Source organism: Dromiciops gliroides, chromosome 1 (genome assembly GCF_019393635.1).
Source record: "Dromiciops gliroides isolate mDroGli1 chromosome 1, mDroGli1.pri, whole genome shotgun sequence".
In the NCBI taxonomy this organism is placed as follows: domain Eukaryota; kingdom Metazoa; phylum Chordata; class Mammalia; order Microbiotheria; family Microbiotheriidae; genus Dromiciops; species Dromiciops gliroides.
In genome coordinates this window covers 434,248,443-434,271,825 of record NC_057861.1, presented here as the reverse complement: position 1 = coordinate 434,271,825, position 23,383 = coordinate 434,248,443, and the positions used below count along the sequence as shown (strand labels likewise).

The window sequence follows — 23,383 nt, the reverse complement described above, 5'->3', positions numbered from 1 at the left end:
AATAACACCTACCTCCCAGGATTGTTGTGAAGATCAAATGAGCTAATAATTATAAAGCACTTAGCACACTTCCTAGAACATAGGAAGCACTATATAAATGTTAGTTATTATTATTATTACTAATCCAAATTGATCAAGTCTAGGTATTATAGTGCTGGGGGTGCAAACGTAAAAACTAACAATCTTTGCCCTCAAGGAGCTTACATTCTATTGGGAGGATTCAACATGTACAAAAATAAGCATGAGGAAAACTAAAGTGGGAGAGAATGCGAATAAGTGGAGAATTGGAATGAGCACTCAAAGTGGGGCTGAACCAAATTGAGTTATAAGGAAAGAACAGGTTTCTTGGAGACAAGAGTTGAGAAGAGAGTACACTTTAGACAAGGTGAATGGTTGTGAGGATGCTTGGAGGTGGAAAATAGAGTGTTTAGTCTGGGGAATGGCTAGTGGTACAGTTTGGCCAGAAAGCAGAGTCCATAAAGGGTAGTAGTATGAAAAAATCCTAAAAATCCTGGCAGTTCATTTCACCCCCTTAGTTTCCTCCTCTACACAAATGAGGATAATAACTGTATCTCTAGCACATTTATAGTGTTGTTATGAGGATAGATGAAATAATATAGAGGGCATCCCAGAAGTTTGAGTGACATTAAGCTATTAAACCTTCATTTTTATGAGCTATTAAAGCACAAAATAGCACTGAGACTTTTGGGACCCCCCTGTAGGTAAAGTACTATGTCGGGGGCAGCTAAGTGGCAGAGTAGAAAAGCACTGGCCCTGGATTCAGGAGGACCTGAGTTCAAATCGGGCCTCAGACACTTGACACCAGCTGTGTGACCCTGGGCAAGTCACTGAATCCTCATTACACTCCCCCCCCCCCAAAGTACTATGTGGATTCTAGCTGTTAAAAAACAGTTAATCAACACCTCATGGGTTTATTGTAAGGAAATCTCTCTTTAAAGTACTACATAAATGTAGTTTACTATAAAAAAAATGATAAGCAGGATGCTATCAGAAAAATCTGGAAAAACTTACATGAGCTGATGCAAAGTGAAATGTACTATATACAAAATAACAGCAATATTGTAAGATGGTCTGCTGTGAACAACTTCAGTGATCCAAGACAACTCTGAAGGACTTAGGAAAAATGCAGTCCATTTACAGAGAAAGAACTGATGGTATCTGAATACAGATTGAAGCATAATTTTTTTGTTAGTTCCTTTTTCTGAAGTCTGCTTTCTTTCACAACCTAATGTGGAAATGTTTTGCATGACTACACATGTGTAAACTTATATTGATTAGTAGCTGTGTGACCCTGGACAAGTCACTTAACCCTCATTGCCCCACAAAAACAATACAAAACAAAAAAAGCTGCTCAAATGCCAGCAGAATTTGTAGGCTATGTAAAGACTTTTAAACTTTGTATCTCCTAGAACCTAGTACAAATAATAGGTGTCTTTTAAGAGCCAATTGAACTGAAAAGAATTCATAGAACTCACCAAAAAGAAGGAATGAGAAAAGGGCAAGTGGGAGCTAGATTGTGGAGAGCTTTAAGCACCAGGCTAGCCAAACAAAAAACAACAACAACAAAAACAACAAAAATCACCACAATAAGCACCAGGCTAATTAAAGCAAATTAAGAGCCTTTCAGGGTTTCTGATTAGGACAATGACATCATTGGCTCCATTTCTTAGAAATATTATTCTGAAAGCTGCACGAAGGACTGATTAAAGGGGAGAGACTAAAAGTAGGGAGACTGACTATGGGCTATTATAGTAGCCCAGGTAAGAGGTGATACGGTCTTAACTCCGCAGTTCCAAAGGAAGTGGGAAGATGTTGAAGAAGGAAGAGATGTTGTGGAGAAAGAATTGAGAAGGCTTGTCACTGAAAGGGGATATCCATTATTCTCTGTGGGTTCTGGAAATGTCAAAACACCTGCCAATCTATTTTTCTTGGCCAAGTGATGCTTTAAAAAAGTTAACACAAATTCTGAATCAACTGAATCAACAGCCTCAGAAACACATGATGGTTGTGGCAGCTAGGTGGTGCAGTGGATAAAACACTGGCCCTGGATGCAGGAAGACCTGAGTTGAAATCCAGCCTTAGACACTTGATATTTACTAGCTGCGTGACCCTGGGCAAGTCACTTAATTCTCATTGCCACACCCCTCCCTAAAATCACATGATGGTTATACCCTCACTTCTTTGTTAGGAAAGTAAAGTTAGGTGTTTCCCCTACCTTATCTCGTGCAGCATCCTCAGGAGTCTTTGTAGATTCAACCGTGGGGGGAACAAAGGGAGTTCCACATTCTTCACTGGAATGACCGGATGGCCATTTTGACTTTCCATCCAAAGCATCCTGAGCAGTGTCCTCATCAGGTTTTAGTGAGGTCTTTATGGCATCTTCCATTACCTCACCATTCAGGGGTTCTAATTCAGATTCCTGTGGCATTATTAATTTTTTTTTAAGTGAAAGTATACACAATTACAGTCTATCTTCCTAAACACATGGAAGGACCATCCTAGTAATTCAGTTTAAAATAAACTGTTCTTGTTACATCTACTGTTACTAATCCACAAGATGTTCTTATAAGGCAACTGGGGGAAATTTTATACCCATTTTTAAAATGAGAAGGCACTTTGAAAATCTGAAGACTCCAAAATGGGGCCTCAAAAATGATTCAGTGCAAATGTAACCTTGTCTTTATGGTGACAATGTCTTTGAGGGTAATAGTAATGATAAAATTTGAGTTTTAGAAAAAGTAATCCATTCTGCACATTGCTTTCAGATTAAAAGATCAGGTAGGATATTATAGTAAACCAACTGTCAAGTGATAAGATCCTAGAACAAAGCAGCAGTAGGAACAGAAATGAATTCTATTTTTGAAAGTAAAAGTCATAACAGGATTCAGCAAATGATGAAAAGGGGGAGAACATGAATCGAAACCTTATAGCCCAGTTTTGAGCCTGGTTAAGGAATTGTGGAAGCTGAAGACACCTAGGCAGAAACGAGAAGTTTAACTTCAGGACATAGAATGTCCATGAGGTAGCCAACAGGAAAGTGGGAGGAGTGCCTGATTCAGAATCAAGGGGCCTAACTTCTGCTCATTTAACTTTCTTAGACCTCACTTATTTGCAAAATGAAGCAAGTCCCTTTCCAGATCTAAATCCTATCATCCTATGGTTTGGGATTGGAACAGAGGTCAGGATTGGAGACAAAGATTTGGAAGCTATTTACATAGAGCTGAGGTGAAGCGAGAAGAAGAGACATTTTCACAAAGAAAAAAAAAAAAGATACTGTACCTTGGAAAATGTCCATAGTTATAGAACAGTAAAGAGGTGACACCTAAAAGAATGAGGTAGCCAAGGTAAAGAAGTGGATGGCCCACATTTGAAAACTTAAAACTGACTAGAGTCTAACTTTAGCAAGATGGAAGTCTGATATAATTCCTGTGGAGTAGTAGGAATGGAAGCAGGATTTCAAGGAGGAAAAAGATGGGGAAAAGTGAAAGACGGAAACCATAAACCACTTGTCTAGAAGCCTGGTAATGAACACATGGAGAAACAGGATATCAAAGAAAAAAGACAACTTAATCAGGTTAAAAAAAAAAAAAACTCTTCCAAGATAATGGAGCCTTGAGCATGTGGTGAAGAGGAAGAGAAAGATGTTAAAGAAGAAAGGGCTGGTATAGGGGAAAAGAAAGACTGAAACATTCCCTCACACCCAGTGTCCAAGGAATAGAGTAGAAGAGTAAGCAATTAAGATTGACTGATTAACACCTCCTTCCTCTAAGCCTGCCAGAAGTGAGGGCAGATGGGGTATGGAAAGTAAGAGTGAAGAGACAATGAAAAGATGTAGATGATAACAAGCAAAGATGAGGGTAATGAAGGGAGGTCATGCTAGAAAAGTGGTCAATGATTTTTCCTTTTTATATTACTTTACCCCTCGTTTAATTATGTCCTATTCCTTCCACCAAAATAAGAACACAATGCGGGCTCAAAGTGTCTGATGGCTAGTATCTGTATTCCACATAAAAGTTATTTGCATGAAAATGCATGACTTTTAAAAGCAGTTTAGAAACAGGGTCTTGTCTATTTGCTAAATACCAATATATTTTGATAACTAGTGAATGATAAAACAATATTTCATGGTCACATAATAGTGGAGTTCAAAAGAACTCTTAGGCAATGATAAGAATGGGAGAAATTACTTCTGAGTCATATCTCAAAGTTAATTTTCCTGTATATTGGTCTGATTTAAGGCCCCATGAAGATCTATTTGGTTATCAGCCTAAAACATGAAAACTTCTTCTGGAGAAAGGGCTTCCATTTGCAACAATATCCACTGTTATTTGACATGAATATGTGCATACACATATACCTCTACATTATTCTGATATAGATCAAATTTTATAAACTAACTTAGACTTTAAATGCATTTGGGGAATCTCACTATCCAAATAAATCCTATGGCAAATCTTATTATAAGTTGTGTTAATCCTCCCCCCCATTTTATCTTTTGATTTCATTCAAATTTTCACATGGTAAGGTGCTGTATTTTCTTTTTTTGCTCCAAATGAAGGAACCTCTATTCCCCCTTAAGGTGTATTAATATTTTGTGTATATAATCATAATTATTTATCTATAACATCATATGGATATATAATTTTAGTATATCGATAAATAATTCCAAACAGTAAACCTTAAGTTTATTTCTTCACTGTCTTTTATTAAGAGGACGCAAAATAATTTTGACTTTTATGTTGTGGTCTCATACCTCTTCGTTATCTTTCTTCTCCAGGACTGATTTACTCAACCCTTCTGTTTCTAGGATGTGTTGTTCTTTATCTTTTTTTTCCTGCTCAGAATCAACCACACTCTCATCTGGTTCATCTTCAACTAACTCTTCTGAGCTCTCAGATGTATATGCAGTAGATTCCAGTCTGGGAAAGAAAGTTGTTTTTTGTTTTGTTTTCTTAGAAAGGGTGATAGAATAGAGAGATCTTAAGATCTGGAAATGGGTGAGAAGTCAAGTAGTTCTACCTCCACCCTCCCCAGGTATGGATGCATCCTCTTCCCATAAAGCAATCATTCAATTGCTGCTTATAAACTTCTAGCAATAGGGGACTCACCACCTACAGCAAAACAACTAATTCCTTAGAAAGGCTGCTTCTTATATGCCAAATTACTCATAGCAACAGGTAACAAAACAGGAAAACGAAGTAGATATTCACCAACGGGGAAATAACTGGACAAAAATAATCTGAGTATATTGGAATATTACTATAAGAAACATGGGGATACCCTATTGGAACTGGTGCTAAATGAAGTAAAAGCAGAATAGCATGTGCTATGTCTAAGATAACAAAAATGAAAACAATAGAGTATTGTAAGTAACTAATGACCAATTTACCTACATCCCTCAAATGAGATGGCAAAACATACTCCCTTTGTTCTGACAGATACAAGGGAGAGGAAGAGGAGGAAAAATATTATGGATGCAGAATTTTATACATGTGCCAGACTTGGGCTGTACTGATAGATTTTGCTTAAATGGCTTTTCTGTGTTAAAAGGGAGGGTTCAATGTGCGTGGAAGTTATGTGTAGTGGGGGATCCCCAAATCAGCAAATTATTATGAAAACAAAAGCTATCAATAAACACACCATCCCCACCCCCCACAAGTGCTTCCCCCTTGACATGATAATCCCTCAAATATTAGAGGATAACAGTTATGTTTTTACAGTGTTCTCCCTTCCCTCCAGGCAAAAATTCCCCAATTTCCCTCAACTGATCTTTGAGATGGCTTGATTTCAAGTCACAATTCATTCAAGAGACATCCTTCAGTAATCCCTACTGCTTAATAAAAAAATTCTTGGAATACATATACTGCCCAGCAGGCACTGTCTGTCTTCAATTGTGTGCCAATTTTGATGGAAGGAATAGGACCTAGTAGATTCAGAGGGGGAAATGCCATAAAAAGCAAGAATTCTTAGTCATTTGTTAATAATCTTGACCACTATTGGCCCACCCACTCATTCTGAAGAACATGGGTTGTTGCCATAACTCCCCAACATACATAGCAACATGTGTTGGTATATGGTGCTCTTAACCAATAAATCCGAGGTTCTTCATAAAAGACAAAATAAATATGATGAATCGGCCTAAGAGAATAAATCCTCTTAATAGTTTGCTTTTCTGCTTTCTGACCTGCTATATTATGCCAATGACTTACTAAAACATGATGACCAATACTGGATACAATACTCTAGATGAGGTCAGGGCATAGTTCTCTGGAGCTGTGCCTGTCCTCATTCTGGACACACACACACACACACACACACACACACATCAACAGCTCAGCCCAAAATCTCATAAGTTTCTTAAGACTGGATACAACATTGGTGACCCAATGAACTACAAAGTTCAATGATGTAACTTATACTTTTACACATATACACACACCACTATTGACTGTTTTCATAATAAAGTACAGAAATGGGGGCAGCCAGGGGATGCAATGGATGAAGCACCGGCCCTGGATTCAGGAGGACCTGAGTTCAAATAGGCCTCAGACACTTGATACTTACTAGCTGTGTGACCCAGGGCAAGTCACTTAACCCTCATTGCTCCACCAAAAGTAAAATAAAGTACAGAAATATCTTTTAAAAATCTGAATGGTATCATAAATAAACTAGAGGATCTCAAGAATTAAAAGGGCTCCTACAGTAGTGATTCACTGAAGTAGAAAAACAGGCCCATAATCAAGAGCCAGAGGATAAAACGGAAATCAACATAAAAATAGCCAGTTTTCTTTTCCATCAGTCAAAGTAACACTTTTATGGGAGCAAAGAAACAAGAACAAGGTAGTTAACATATTAAGGAGTAGATAAATTGTGGTGGATGAGCTTAATATAATATTATTGTGCAGTAAGAAATAATGGGGGGCGGCTAGGTGGCTCAGTGGATAAAGCACTGGCCCTGGATTCAGGAGTACCTGAGTTCAAATCCGGCCTCAGACACTTGACACTTACTAGCTGTGTGACCCTGGGCAAGTCACTTAACCTCCATTGCCCCGCAAAAAAAAAAAAAGAAAGAAAGAAAGAAAGAATGAAAAAATTCAGAAGCATGAAAGACTTATAAGAACACCATATGGAAGGCAGCTAGGTGGCGCAGTGGATAAAGCACCAGCCCTGGATTCAGGAGGACCTGAGTTCAAATAGGGCACTGGACACTTACTAGCTGTGTGACCCTGGGCAAGTCACTTAACCCGTATTGCCCTGACAAAAAAAAAAAAAAGAAAGAACACCATATGAAGTGATGCAAAGTTAAGTAGAAAATCAGGAAACCAATTAAAATGACAAAAGTGTAAACTGAAAGAACAAAACAAAAACAAACTCAAAATGAATTCTATGAAATTATAATGACCGAGAAGTTTACTCCCAAAAGAAGAAATGAGAAAATATTATTTCATCTTCTTCTTTGTAGAGGCTAGGGTGAAGTGGGAGAAACAGGACTGACTATGGGAGTAGAACACTAAATACATAGACTATCAGATTTGGGTAATATTAATTTTGTCGAACTCCTGTTTTTCTGTTGCTTCTTAAATTACAAGGGATGGTTTACTGGGTAGAGAATAAGGAGAGATATAGATTCAAATGAAAGAAATGTGTTCTCATATCTCTTTATAAAAGCCTGGCAATCATAATTGGCAGGGGGGGAGGGGGGAAGAGGAGGAAGAGAAGCAATTGTAGTTAAGTGACTTGCCCAGGGTCACACAGTCAAGTGTATGAAGACAAATTTTAACTCAAGTCCTCCTGAGTTCAGGACTGGTACTCAATTCACTCTGCCACCTACCTGCCCCTTGGCCATTATAATTTTGAAGCTTTAAATCGCAATGCTTTGTTCATTATTGTTCTTTACATTTATATTGTTGTAGTAATTCTTTGTATGGTGTTTTCCTGATTCTGGTAACTTCACTTGTATATCAGTTCATATCAACCTTCTCCATATTCAACATGTTCATCATTTCTTTCTTTCTTTCTTTCTTTCTTTTTTTTTTGTGAGGCAATTGGGGTTAAGTGATTTGCCCAAGGTCACACAGCTAATAAGTGTTAAGTGTCTGAGTTCGGATTTGAACTTAGGTCCTCCTGAATCCAAGGACCGTACTCTATCCACTGTGCCACCTAGCTGTCCCCTCATCATTTCTTCAAGCACAGTAACAGTCCGTTATATTCATGTCCCTTAACTTGTTGAAGCATTTTTCAACCTACATTGTTTTTACTTTGTTACTACCACAAGTGCTGCTATAAGTATTTTTATATATATGGAGCCTTTCTTCTCATTTATTGACTTCCTTGGGCATATATACACAAATACAACTGCTGGGTGGACATTTAAGAGACTTTCTTCACCAAATTCTGAACTACTTTCCAGGATGGTTGGACCAATTTACGACTCTTAGCTGTGATTTCACAATTTGCCCATTGTTCCACACGTGATCAACCACTGTTGCCATTTTTGCCATCTATGCCAATTTCCTGGATACAACTTTCCAATTTGGATTTGCATTTCTCTTAGTAGTAGTGTGTTTGATGCACCAAATATACTACCACCAAGAGAAACACAAATCAAAACTAATAGTTTATAATCCTTGTGAGAACCATATCCTTTGACAATTTATTGAGAGGTGGATTTGGGTCTTACATAGGATATTTCTTTTAGTATTTCCCCCATTAGATTGTGAGCTTGCTGAGGACAGGGATTGCATTTTGTTTCTTTTTGTATTGCATAGTGCTTGGCACACAATAGGATCTTAAATGTTTATTGACTGAAGAGCAGCATTTAAGAAAATATTTTTAAACCTGCAAATTCTTTATCAAACAGAGTTACTAGTGAGGAATTCCCCTTGCCGCGGCTGAACAGCATCTGCTTGGAAAGTTAATGTCTTAGAAAACCTAGACACTTGAGAGATGAAGTTACTCAGCTAGAATCTGTCAAGAGGTAGGAGTCACATCCAAGACTTCATGAGGCCATCTACTCTGCTCCATACTATAAAAAAGTATGTGGTCAGTCCTTTACCTGTTTACAGGAGCCACAGATGAAGCCTGGGGAATGTTTTCATCCACATCTTGAAGAGGGTTAATTTCTGAATCATGAAACCTCTTTCCAATCTTTGGCCGCTTCAAATGAACACTTCTTGTTTGAGTGTTAATAGGTGTTTTATCAAGTCCTAAAAGACAACAAGCCTTTCCTAAAGTAGATATCTAGGATTATGCACCCCCAGCATACACTGAAACACAGGAAGTAAATTTTGTCAATATACTGACTCTACATTTCTCATATTCCTTACTCATTTATGCCCAGTTAGTTATTCAAAAGTAACAAAGACAATTATATCAGTAACTTTAATGCTTTTCATGATTTTTTTAAAAATCAGATTTTAATGGTTTAGGTTTTTTTGTTTCTTACATAACCCTAAGTATCCCAAATATCCTTTCTCCTCCTCTCAGAGAGGCATTCCATGGGACAAGTTATATTTTTTTTTTAAGAAAGAAAGATTAGCAACAACTGGTTGATAACCAATATGTTGGAGATTTTTTATAAAGTTCAATTCAACAAGTCTTTATTAAATGCTTGCCATGTGCTAAGCTTTGTGGAAGGTGCTGAGATTACAAAGACAAACAATCCCTGTCCCCAAGAACCTCTAAAGTCTAAACCAAAGCTTCTTAAACTGTGGGTCATGACCCCATATGGATTTATGTAACTTGAACGTGGAGGTTGCAAAACAACTAATATATTTTTAAAGCTCATTTCATTAGCTGGTATCCCCAAGTCAGGGAGAAGAATAGGGCAGACTTGAGCATCTGTTTTACAAAGAAGGAAGCAGACATTCAGGAGCATTAGCTGAATGACCCAAATTCACATTTACTAGCTTAGTGGTAGAGACAGAATGAAAGAACTTCCATGTTCTAGGAGAGATGAAGAGATGCTAAGAACAAAGGAGGTTCTCAAACACTTGGCAACTGATCGACCAGTCACATCACTTACCTTCAGATGTACTTGCATTGTTATCTGAGGTACCTTTTCCTTTTACAGGATCAACCTAAAGCAGAGTTATAGATTAGATTTCAGTCTTTTACCTAGATTTTCCTTCTTTGAGGAATGTGAGCTTCAACTTGAAAGTTAATATTAGAAAACAATTGACAACCAGAATTATCTGTACCTTTATGATTCAGTACAATTGCACAGCTGTTTGGGTTGTTCTGAGACATATATAAATTTAAATGCTTGTGATATTGTATTGACTTTTTTTTTTGTATGGACAGTAGGGCTTGGCTTTTACTTTTTTTTTTTATTCTAGCCCTCACTTTTTTTTTTTTAATGTATGAGGTATTTTATTTTTTCCGTTACATGTTCTCAACTTTTGTTTATACATGCTATACAATTTCAGATTTTTCTCCCTCCCTCCCCTCCCTCCCCCCTCCCCTAGACAGCAGGTAATCTGATATAGGTTATATCTATATATCTCTATACATATAGATATAGATATAGATATAGATATAGATATAGATATAGATATAGATATACACATATATATACACATAATAACATTAATCCTATTTCTGCATTAATCCTGTTACAAGAGAAAGAATCAGAGCAGTGATGCAAAACCTCAAAATAGAAAAAAAAAAACAGCACCCAAAACAAAAGAAATAATGTGGTTCAATCAGCATCTATACTCTACAGTTCTTTCTTTCTTTTTTTTTCTTGGATTTGGAGATCCTCTTCCATCATGAGTTCCCTGGAACTCTTCTGTACCATTGCATTGGTGAGAAGAATATAGTCCATCACAGTAGGTCAACACTCAATGTTGATGATACTGTGTACAATGTTCTTCTGGTTCTGCTCATCTCACTCATCATCAGCTCATGTAAGACTCTCCAGGTTTCTCTGAACTCTTCTTGCTCATCATTTCTTACAGCACAATAGTATTCCATTGTATTCATATACCACATCTTGTCCAGCCATTCCCCAATTGATGGGCACCCCCTCAACTTCCAATTCCTTGCTACCACGTAAAGAGCAGCTATAAATATTTTTGTACATGTGGGTCCCTTTCCCCCTTCCATGATTTCTTTGGGCAAAAGACCTAAAAGTGGGATTGCTGGGTCAAAGGGTATGCACAGCTTTATCGCCCTTTGGGCATAATTCCAAATTGCTCTCCAGAATGGTTGGATCAGCTCACAGCTCCACCAACAATGCATTAGTGTTCCAATTTTCCCACAGCCTCTCCAACATTTATTATCTTCCTTTTTTTGTCATTTTAGCCAATCTGATAGGTGTCAGGTGGTACCTCAGAGTTGTTTTAATTTGCATCTCTCTAATCATTAGAGATTTAGAGCATTTTTTCATATGGTGTATTGACTTTTAATAAACACTTTATCAAGTCATTGTGCTCTGCAAGTCTTTTTCTCCTTACAACATACACATGTATGTATGTACACCCCCTCACTTCCAAGAATCCAGAATTGGATTGGTATAAGATTTCAAAAAGCTACAAGGGACTCTATTTTCTTTCTTTCAAATTAAGCACAAAATGACTAGGAAAACTAAGTCTACCCTACTCAAAAATTTAATATAAAAATTTAAGTAATGTTTCCAAAGGAGCTTCTATATTCATAAGCTAAAACAGCATGTTTAACTTGGTGTCAAAGCCATGGTAACTCTAAGTACCTAATAGTCTCATATGATATTTTTAAAAAATAATTACTTTAAGCTTGTATTTTGGTTATGGAGCAATTCAGAGCACAGACCGAAAAAAAAATAATCTACAAGTGATGTAAATCAAGGAATTTAACGTTTCTTACAAGGGTCAAATAAGAAAAATGGATAAATTCAGAGAATCTCAGAAGACAGAAGGAACCTTTTCCAAAGGCTATCAAGTCCAACGCATATCAAAACAAAAATCAACCCTTCAACTTTTCTGCTAAGTCTTGGCTTTCAAAACCTTTAAAGAAAAGGAGGTGACTATACCCACTCAGGGGCACCCATTCCAAATGCAAAATGCAAATTAATCCCTCTTATTTTGTATAGTATGTCAATTCAGGTTTACCCATAATCACTTTTCTTAAAGCAAAGAATGTTTATCAGAATAAGATGTAAGCTCACTATCATTTCTAAACAACTTAGCAATGATCACTGATAATTGTTTTCCTCCAAATAACCATTTTCACAGAAGGTACAAGAAGTATTCGCTGAATATACTACAATATTCACAACCATAAACTGGACTGAATTTTTTTCTTACACACACACACACACACACACACACAAAATGTTACTCTCAGAAAAAATATGTGTGCACCTACAATTACCTGCATTTCATTAGGCTGGTTTTCTCCACGTCCTATTTCATATTCGGGACTAGGTCTAGAGTCACATTCTTCAAAGGTAAGTTTTCTCACTTCATTTTGAGAAACCTCTGTGCTTAGAAGAATTTTTAAAAAGAAAAGCAAGCCCACTTAACATATTTGGTTATCATATCACCATTATAACAGTTTTAATGTTACAAAAAATATTTGGTTATAACAACCACCCAATCCTCAAGAATCCTTTTATTCAAAGTAAAAGAAAGAATGTCCACAAGTATTCTTAAGTAACTATTTTGCCCTTTGAGAATTCCAGCAGAATTCGTGAATTTGTGAATTCCACTGAGGCTGTGCTTCATGCTTGTCTTTTGTTCAGCACCCTATCTCCTTTTTCTAACCAATCCTTAATTAGCATATTGAGTAGTTCCTTAAAAAGATGAGCAGAGCCCTTGGAACCACTCAGATGATCATTAGCAGCCTAAAAGTTAATATACAAGAACAGTCAAACTTTAGAATACCTTTGTAGTATCTATCTGCTGTTGAACACACTGTATTATTACCAGTGGACATTTGCTTTTCTAATTTGAGTGGGATTGTAATCAACTTATAACAATTCTTACCTGGACGTCTGAATGCTTCTCTCTGTAATGCACTGGTGATGGGTATTCTCTGATGCCACTGTCCAGTTCCTTCAACCTCCCAAAGAAGATCATGATCCCCTGGGTACTTCTCAAAATACTGTCTACAAGCTACAAAACACATGTATAATGGTTTTTCTTTTCTTTTGTTAAAATCCGTACATTTAAAAGCATCATCTGTGAGAGTATGTGCTGATGAAAATAAGAAAAATCAATTCAATTTAAGTTAAAAAGGTGAATGATTACCCTTGAATGATTAATGGTTTCAACAAAAGGTAGTCAAATGCAAGTGAAAATATGCCAGAGTAGAAAGAGCAAAGGAACTAGAATTGCAAGTGGTTATGCTATTGTTTCAATTTTTACTTTTAATATATACTGAGATTAAATTGGTTTAATTAAAGCCATTATTAAACCAGATTATATAAAATTACATAACCAGATTAAACATCATTTTTATTGTTCCTACTTACAGTTAATTTATTCTGTCCTGTAACTGCCAAGTCAATAGTTCTTTGTCTCAGAACTTAGTTCAAAAATTCAGCTCATTACAGACCAGCTGAATTTCTAAACTAAACCACTTCTCTTGCTATTCCCTATTCTATTCTTGCCTCAGGGAAATCTGCTAGCCTGAGGGAATGCAATTTTTAAAAACTCTTGAGGTATTACCTCACACCTATCAGATGACAAAAAAGGAAAATGACAAATATTGGGGAGATGTGGGAAAACTGTGACCTTAATGCACTGCTGGTGGAGTTATGAACTGATCCAACCCCCACAAAAGGGGGGAAAGGACCTATTTGTACAAAAATATTTGTATCACCTCTTTTTGCGGTGGCAAATAATTGGAAATTGAAGGAATATCTATCAATTGGGGAATGACTGAACAAGCTGTGCTATATGAGACTGATGGAATACTATTGTACTCTAAGAAATGACTAACAGAATAGTTTCAGAAAAATCTGGCAAGACTTATGAGAACTGGTGTAAAATGAAGTGAGCAGAACCAGAACACTGAATACTGTACTGGCAGTATCATTTGATAATCAACTGTGTAACGCTGGGCAAGTCACATAACCCTCATTGCCCACCAAAAAAAAAAGATTACCAACATTACCAGATTATCCACCATCCCATGAGAATTCTCTTCTAACAAGGAAAAACAATTAAACAAAAACAATGATCTAGGACAATTCCAAAGGACTCATGACTCATGATGAAAAATGCTATCTACCCCCAGAGAACTGATAGAATCTGAATGCAGATTGATGCATACTATTTTTCACTTTATTTTTTCATGGGGGGTTTTTTGGCCCGTGTTTTCTTTCATAGCATGACTAGTACGGAGATGTGTTCTGCATGACTGCAAATATATCAAAGAGAATTTGGAATTCAAAATCTTTAAAAACAAATGTTAAAATTGTTTTTACATGCAATTGAAAATATTTAAAAAGTAAAAGACAGCAACTTACAAACCAACTTTATTCAACTTATGATTCATTATCTATTAGGATCCCTCAATTTATGAATTATTACACTCCTCAAGGAGTCAAGATTAGGATGGTTAGGAGCTGAGCAAGAAGGCAGGGGGTGAGGGAAGGTGAGGGGACACAAAATTCTCTCCCAAATGGTCAGTATTTGGCCAGGGTTTGGGGGACTGGGGGTAGGGAAGGGTCGTGAATCACTGTAGGAAGAAGTTTAGAGAACCTGTTGCTCTCCAGAGCTCCAGATGCCATCCCAAAGGTCAACAGAGTTTGGGATGGACATTCCAAACTTGATCCCTCAGCTGCCAGCCAAAGTAGTGCCTGGTCCTTCTTAACAGCAAACAGATGAACTGCCTTAGGATAAAAATATTTTCAGTGGGAGTACATTTCTGACATTATAGTGGGAAGTCAATGAAAAAATGTCTCATCTATATAGACTCTGCTTTACAAATAATCTTACTAGAATGCTAGTGAACCCTAAAAGACTGCTTTAAAAAATGAAAATGATATGGGAAATAAATTAAGCTTTCTGACTCTCCAAGGAATGTTAAATGTTAAAATGAGATTAAAAGAAGCTTCTTAGTGTATAAAACCTTTCAGAACACAGTAAAAATTTTTTTTAAAAATTCATTTACTGGGCAGCTAGGTGGCACAGTGGATAAAGCACTGGGCCTGGATTCAGGAGGACCTGAGTTCAAGTCCAGCCTCAGACACTTGACACATACTAGCTGTGTGACCCTGGGCAAGTCACTTAACCCTCATTGCCCTGCCCCCCCAATTTTTTTTTTTCATTTACCTGTATGCATAAAAGAAGAGAGTGGAAACCGTAGACCAAGTTTGTCTTCTGTAAAGGAATCAACAAAGTCTTCCAGCATCAGTAGCCCCAAATCTTTTCCACGATATTTCTTTCTTACAAACATTGTGTCAAGCACAGGAAGCTGGTAACTTTGAGTAAGATAGGAAGTACACAAGCTTCCTGCAATCATGAGAATGGAAACCAATTTATCACTATATTTTTTACCAGTGTAATATATATATATATATACACATACATATACATATATATATATACACACACACACATTTAGACTAATGTGGTAATATTATTTACATAACTGCACATGTATAACCTATATCTGATTGTTTACTGCCTAAGGGAGGGAGGAGGGGAGGAAGAGAAGAAGGGATGGCATTTGGAACTCAAAACGTTAAATAAAAATGTTTATTAAAAGTAAAAAATATACGTATATACACACATACACATACACTCCACACACACACACACACACACACACTCCACACAAACACAATATATATTTATGGAATGCAATCACAACAAAGAGGTTTTTAATTTAACCCCAAAGAATCAGAAAACTGAGCAAGGCTATTTGGCACTTTTGCTATATAATGATTATTACACTGGACTTTCTTTACTAAAGGGCATAATCTGCCAGAATTAAGGAACTATTTAGGTACATGATGGCTACAAAGTAGTTTTCAACCCTGAACCTAGTTGTATCCAACATGAAATAGGAGACAATATCCAAAGCTCATGAGTTGTAATAGATAGGTATGGAAAGAGCTGTTTTCATAAGAGGGTAGGAACAGAGGCAATGAGAAGGTCATGGAAGAGGGTTTCTGAGGCTGTAGGACCAAGAAATTGATGGAGTCCAAAGAAAAATGGAGATAGGAATTCTCCTGATCCATGCGGCCAATGACTAAAGACATTGTAAGGAGAAAATCATTCCCATAATTAACTAGAAAAATGTTTTGTTTTGTTTTTTCTTGAGAGAAGGAAAAGAAAGAGGAGAGACTTGAACCCTGGGTAGAGCCTTGTACTCATCTTTTGTAAGTTTGTTGTGCTAGCTCCTTATAACACAACCAACCTTTCAATTTCTACAGTAATTGCTCTACAGTAATGTAACACAAACATTTGTCTAAACTTACCACCTAAAATCAAGATATTTTGAAAGACATGATAAATTATTTAGAGTATCTTTTATGGCTTCAAAATGGTTACAAGTATAGAAAATATTTACCTTCCCAGCCACAAATGAATTTTTTCATATTTCCTCACTCACCCCATTTGCTTTTGTTTCAAAAGGAAGCAAATATTTGGTAAATACAGCTTACAATTGGGAGAACCAGGGGCCCCGCCCCCTGCTGAGAAAGACATGAGGTGACCTTTCTGAGGTTTCTAAGGGCAGATTCACTTGGAAGTTGCCTCTATTCATAGACTGCCTTTAAGTCATGTCAATCAATGGATTTGAATTCGACCAGCCAATTAGCTTGGAGCTGTGTGTGTGGGGATTTCCCCTCTTCCAGTTCCACAGGGGGCTTCAGGTTGAACTGACTGAGACTCTCTTTGGAAGCAGGGGCAGCTAGGTGAAGGAGCTGTTTCTTTCTTTCTCTCCAGGCATAGATATGAGATAGGGTTTTCTCCATTCTTTCAGAGGCATATGCGCTCACTCACAAGCCCTCGCTCGCTCTCTCTCTCTCTCCTAACTTCTAATATACTTTTTTTTTTTTTAGTGAGGCAATTGGGGTTAAGTGACTTGCCCAGGGTCACACAGCTTGTAAGTGTTAAGTGTCTGAGGCCGGAGGTACTCCTGACTCCAGGGCCAGTGCTCTATCCACTGTGCCACCTAGCTGCCCCAACTTCTAATATACTTTAATAAATGCTTAAAAGCCTAAACTGTTGCTGAATTTGTAAGTAAATCCTAACTAGTTTCCTCCCACACTGCGGGGCAGGTAAGGACACACACATTAGATTTTAAACATCACAATTTTTTTTAAAGGGCATAATAGAGTGTTGGGAAAAGTTTCTAGTTAACAGAGTATGGAATTCTAACCAAATACTGTTGATGTTATTGTTCCTAATTGAAATTCAGAAAGTGAACAACAAACTAAATGAGACGGGGCAGCTAGATGGCACAGTGGATAGAGCACTGGCCCTGGAGTCAGGAGTACCTGAGTTCAAATCCAGCCTCAGACACTTAAAACTGGCTGTGTGACTCTGGGCAAGTCACTTAACCCCAATTGCCTCACTAAAAAATAAACTAAATGAGATGAATAGGATGGTTTTTAAAAACTTGCTGGTGAAATTAGGATTCCTTATTCTTAATTCTGTGGATTCTTTAAAAAAAAAAAAACAACAACAAAAACCCCAGGGCAGCTAGGTGGCGCAGTGGGTAAAGCACCGGCCCTGGATTCAGGAGAACCTGAGTTCAAATCCAGCCTCAGACACTTGACACTAGCTGTGTGATCCTGAGCAAGTCACTTAACCCTCACTGCCCCACCAAAAAAAAAAAAAAACCAAAAAAACCAAAAACAAACCAACAAACAAAAAACCCCAACCAATATGCCCTTAGCAAGTATTAAATAACTTCATTCAGAATCCAAGTGAATAATTTAATAAAAATCACATTTGTATTAATAGAATAACCTGTTTTGGTAGACATAAACAATACTTTAAAACACTCACCTGTAGGTTTAACTGAATAAAATCCAATGGCTTCACCTTTCTTCCACAAAATCTTAGCATAATCCGTACTGCTATGGCATAGGAATGGGACCTCATTTCTTTCCATTTCCCGTTTTCTATAAATAATTCGATTCAAGACATACAACACCACTCTCTCCCCAAGAGTACTCACCTAAAAAGAAGAGTCAAGCACCAATTCTAATAGTTAGATCAAGAGTGCTGCTACTCACCCCACTCCTGGCTCCCACTCCCTGGAATTCACATTCAGTTCTAATAAATTAAGTAAGGGTCCACAAATGAATGTTACATTGTCAGGGGTAGTCACTATGTCAATTGTTAACTGTTATAAGGAAGGGTTAAATTCCAAGGAATGATGTTGAGGACGTATCCAAAAATGATTATGATACATTTCAAAAGATATTAACAACTTGCTTTTTAAATACTCATTACATTTCACTAGACTATAATAAATACATAATATCCATCCATTCTAAATACCACCTATATTGACAGGCTGATACCAGGTACCAGTCACATTTAGAGACAAGTTCCAAGAAAATAATTTGTCGTAAGTATGCCCACCTTCCTCTTTAGTAGTCAAAGGTCTTCATCTACCTACCTCCCTGGCTGTGTAGACTAGCTGTCCTTGATTGCTCTCAAATATCTTCCACCACTGCTCCAAGTTCCCCATTCAAACAAAAATTTTGTGTGCCATTCCATGAAGGCATGGATCTCTGCTGTCTTACCAAAGTAAGAACTTATTACAAATTAATTCAGGTCAGCATAATGTCCTACTGTGAACAGGTGAAGCTGCTTGCTTTCCCCATTTACATCACAGGGGTTGTAAAAGGCAATTACTACCACCCTTAACATCTAATCCAAAGAAATGTTTCTAAAAGTAGTAAATTCAGTTCACATGAAGGTGGCACCATGGAGGGCAGCCTGGTAATGTGCACTTTTGCAAAAAGCAGACCTCGTACTACTTGTCAATGCATACCACGTAACAAACATCTAATCCATGTCTATGTAGTGCAGAAAGCAAACGTGCTTTTGCTCCACACATAACATTTCCTACAGACATGCCAAATGGCTATATCCAAACAGTCCAGCTCAACTTTCTGCAGAGGACGAGAGATTTCATTAGAAATCCTGGCTGAGAAGGGCAGCTAGGTGGCAAAGTGGATAGAGCACTGGCCCTGGAGTCAGGAGTACCTGAGTTCAAATCTGGCCTCAGATACTTAACACTTACTAGCTGTGTGACCCTGGGCAAGTCACTTAACCCCAATTGCCTCACTAAAAAAAAAAAAGAAATAAATAAAAAGAAATCCTGGCTGAAGTGCAGATGAATAAAGTAGTCACTGTCACCTACCCTAACAAAGTAACACTTAAAAAGCCTCTCCCCTACTAAAAGATAAGTGCTTTGCCGATTAGGATTCTTTTATTCTTTGTACTTCTATCCACAGTGCATGGCATATAGTAGGTGCTTAATAAATACTTGTTGAAAAAAACTACAAGACTTCCCAACTCAGAGAGTGACACTCCTGTCCTACAAGCAATGTCTCCATTTCACCCTATACTCCTCCTACCATTCTTGGCACCATGGTTGTAGTTATGAATTTTGTAAGAAAGCCTGAGAAAGGATCAAAGTTGTGGATCCCCAAGAGATCAATGCTGGTGGTGTTTAAGTAGACCCTTTCTACTACTTAGCTCCAGGTTCTTTTGGTTGTTCTCTCTATCATGTCAAGTTCTTCAAACCTCCAACTTCTTGCCACAGGTAGGATTCCCTTCTGCTGATTTAGATCCTTTTTCTTCCTTATTTCTACTTTTAAACACTTTTTCTTTCTTTTCTTTCCTTTTTTTTGGGGGGGAGGGGGGGCAATGAAGGTTAAGTGACTTGACTAGGGTCACACAGCTAGTACACGTCAAGTGTCTGAGGCCAGATTTAAACTCAGATCCTCCTGAATCCAGGGCTGATGCTTTATCCACTGCACTATCTAGCTGCCCCCTAAATTCTGTTTCTTTACATCATTTTTAGGAAATTGTCATTCTCCCTGATAGCGTGGAGTCATAATGATCCTCAAAACTGCTTTGCCCTCTTTTCATTTGGTTTTTAAGCTATTATACTGAGTCGTTTTACAGAGGAAGTACTTGTCACAAAGACACATCACCTGATAGTGTAGATGTGTTCTTAGACATTTTCTCTGGGTCTGTCCTATTTACCTGCCTCTCACTTTCCTTTATTTCCACAAAAGGTGCCCAGTCTTCCCATTCTATCTTTTAGCTTATACACATAATCTCAGGAAGTTAAAGTCTAATAATGATGGGAAGGGGTTTGGAGTGGTCCAGTATGGAAGGGAGGCAGTTTAGGGTATCCCTGGATCAATGTTATATGCAATTGTAGTAGCAGCCCCTATTAATTAGGAGGCCATGGATAATTTAGTCATCTTATACACTACCACCACTGACCTCTGGAGCATCCAGAGCTTTGATACTTTCTCAAGCTTTCTTACAAGATTCATAAACACAGACATTACTGGGAGAACATTGGGTTTTATAGATATGGGGGGATTACATGGGGAGTAGCTTGCAGCACTTCTCAAGTATAAAAGTTTGATTTCTGGGGCAGCTAGGTGGCACAGTGGATAGAGCACCAGCCCTGGATTCAGGAGTACCTGAGTTCAAATCCGGCCTCAGACACTTAACACTTACTAGCTATGTGACTCTGGGCAAGTCACTTAAACCCAACTGCCTCACTAAAAATTAAAAAAAAATTTAAAAAATTAAAAAAGTTTGATTTCTTCTCCCTATTCAATTCTGGGCCCAGCTCACTGACTATTTGTAATATGTGTCCCAGGCACAGATGCTGACTCGATCAACCTACCATTCAATTGTGTCTCGTCCTAGGACAAGATGCATTTTTTTTTACCATCCTTTCTTCTCTAGATTGTTAGGTTACTCAATAGTACTTATCATGGATCTCATTGAAAAAGACCTATAATGTTCTAGGGTCACAATGAAGTCAACACAATGTGTATATACAAAAAGAAATATATGGAGAACCTCACCATTTGGAGGGAATCCCTCTTTCATTTGTTGACTACTCTTCCTGACAGCATCCCAAGCTTAGCAAGGAGCTGCTCTCTAGGCTTGATTTGAAAGCCAAGACAAGTAAGAATACAGTTAAGAGGGGGCAGCTAGGTGGCGCAGTGGTTAAAGCACTGGCCCTGGATTCAGGAGTACCTGAGTTCAAATCCAACCTCAGACACTTGACACTTACTTAGCTGTCACTTAACCCCCATTGCCCCACCAAAAAAAAAAAAAATAAAATAATACACTTAAGAGTCCAACTTGCTGCCCTTGAGATCTGCTTACCAGTTCCAGACATACTACCTACCAGAGTACTAAAAGATCTGGCAGGTGTGATTGGCTGAGATACTGTATGACCTTTCAAAGATCCTGGAGAATGGGAGAGGAAAATGCTGTCCTCATTTTAAAAAAATTAGTGGCTAGTTTTTCTTTCTTTCATTTCTTTTTTTTTTTGGGGGGGGGGGCAAAGCAATGAGGGTTAAGTGACTTGCCCAGGGTCACACAGCTGGTAAGTGTCAAGTGCCTGAGACTGGATTTGAACTCAGGTCCTCCTGAATCCAGGCCCAGTGCTTTATCCACTGTGCCACCTAGCAGCCCAGTAAATGAATTTTTAAAAAATTTTTTTACTGTGTTCTGAAAGGTTTTACATATAACATATGTAAATATATATAACATATACACAAATTAAATGAATCAATTTTGGCATGAGACCTTCTCCAAAGCGGTGTACAGATAGATGTTTAGTCTCTTTGTTTAGTCATTCTCAAAACTCTAAAGAAAACTGTACTTTTGCTTTACAGTTCCGGTAAAGTTTCATCTTTTGTTTCTCAATTGCCACAAAATGTGATTTGAGAACTAACAACTTTGTGAGGATGGGGGAAGAAAGTTTGTGGTTTTTTCTTCTGATTTAGTCAAAACAACTCTGCTGGTCAGACCTTTTTTCTAAAGTCTTTTGACAGATCTAAGTAGAATGTTTTCTTCTATGTGAGAACCACTTAGACAAAGGCATGATAAGAAAGGTATGAACAAGAAGTTTTCTGAGAAATTCAAGCTATCAAAACCATATGAAAAAATGCACCAAATTACTAATAATTAGAAAAATGCAAATTATAGCAAACCCTGAGGTTCAGCTTCATATCCATCAGATTAACAATAAAATGAAAATGACAAATTGTTAGAGGCTCTGAAGGAAAACAGACACATTAATGCACTATTGCTAGAGCTATGAATTGATTTAGCCCTTCCTGAAAGCAATTTGAAACTATGCCCCGAAAGTCATTAAACTATACATTTCCTTTGACAGTAATATGGCCACTAGGTCTATACTACAAAGAGACAAAAAGAAATAGACTTATACGGACAAAAATGTCTTTCTGTAGTAGCAAAAAAAAAAGGGGGGGGGGGCTGGGCAGAGACTAAGTGAGCTCCCTGGGAAATAGCTAAACAAATTATGATATACTAATGTAATGCAACATCATTGCACCATAATAAGCAATGAAATAGATGGTTGTAGGGAAAGCTAAGAAGATTTGCAAGAGTGAAGTGAGCAAAAGCAGAAAAATTTATACAATACTATCATTCAAAAATGACTTTGAAAGATTTAAGAATTTTGATTGATGTAATGCCTGTACAAGTCACTTAAACCCCAATTGCCTCAAATAAAAAAAAAAGGGAAAAAGAATGAGATACACATTTTTAGACATAGCTACATAGCTATGTTTAGAATCTACTTTGCTTGAGTTTTTATTATTGTTCAGTCATATCAGACTCTAAGTGACCCCATTTGAAGTTTTCTTGGCAGAGACACTAGAGTGTTTTGCCAGTTCCTTCTCTGGCTTATTTTACAGATAAGGAAACTGAGGCAAATTGGGTTAAGTGAGTTGCCCAGGGTCACATAGCTAGTAAGTGTCTGAGGCCAGATGCCAACTCAGGAAAATGAGTCTTCCTGACTCCAGGCCCAGCACTCTAACCATAGCTGCCCTTACTAGGTGGCACAATGGATAGAGTACTAGCCCTAGAGTCAGGAGGATGTGAGTTCAAATTCGCCTCAGGCACTTGACACTTACCAGCTGTGTCACCCATGGCAACTCACTTAGCCCAGATTGCCTCACACACACTGGACCCAGATGACTCTGGAGGAGAGAGTGAGCCTGGTGACTTTGCACAGCCCTAGTCGTGACCTAGTCCTTTTAGAGAACAAAGGGCAAACAGCTGTCCCTTAACATAACAACAAAATCGTTGGAATCTGCTTTGTTTGACTAGGAAAATTTGTAATGAATATTTTTTCCCTTTTCCTTTGATTCATAATAGGGAATATGGGGAAGAAA

At 37.7% G+C, this 23,383-nt stretch overlaps 1 protein-coding gene across 2 annotated transcripts in view; it reads right to left on the bottom strand.

The window, feature by feature from the left end:
* FAM169A (family with sequence similarity 169 member A) overlaps positions 1-23,383 on the bottom strand; it is a 70,053-nt gene that overhangs the window by 1,991 nt on the left and 44,679 nt on the right. The window contains exons 5-12 of one of the 2 annotated variants that reach the window (XM_043977828.1): positions 17,970-18,141; positions 15,282-15,461; positions 12,987-13,115; positions 12,373-12,479; positions 10,046-10,100; positions 9,077-9,227; positions 4,775-4,940; positions 2,237-2,440 (exon numbers count right to left, since the gene is read on the bottom strand). In XM_043977828.1, coding sequence (XP_043833763.1) covers positions 2,237-2,440; positions 4,775-4,940; positions 9,077-9,227; positions 10,046-10,100; positions 12,373-12,479; positions 12,987-13,115; positions 15,282-15,461; positions 17,970-18,141 — 1,164 coding nt within the window. The remainder of the gene's footprint in view (positions 1-2,236; positions 2,441-4,774; positions 4,941-9,076; positions 9,228-10,045; positions 10,101-12,372; positions 12,480-12,986; positions 13,116-15,281; positions 15,462-17,969; positions 18,142-23,383) is intronic. The other variant, XM_043977829.1, reaches the window with a different exon arrangement.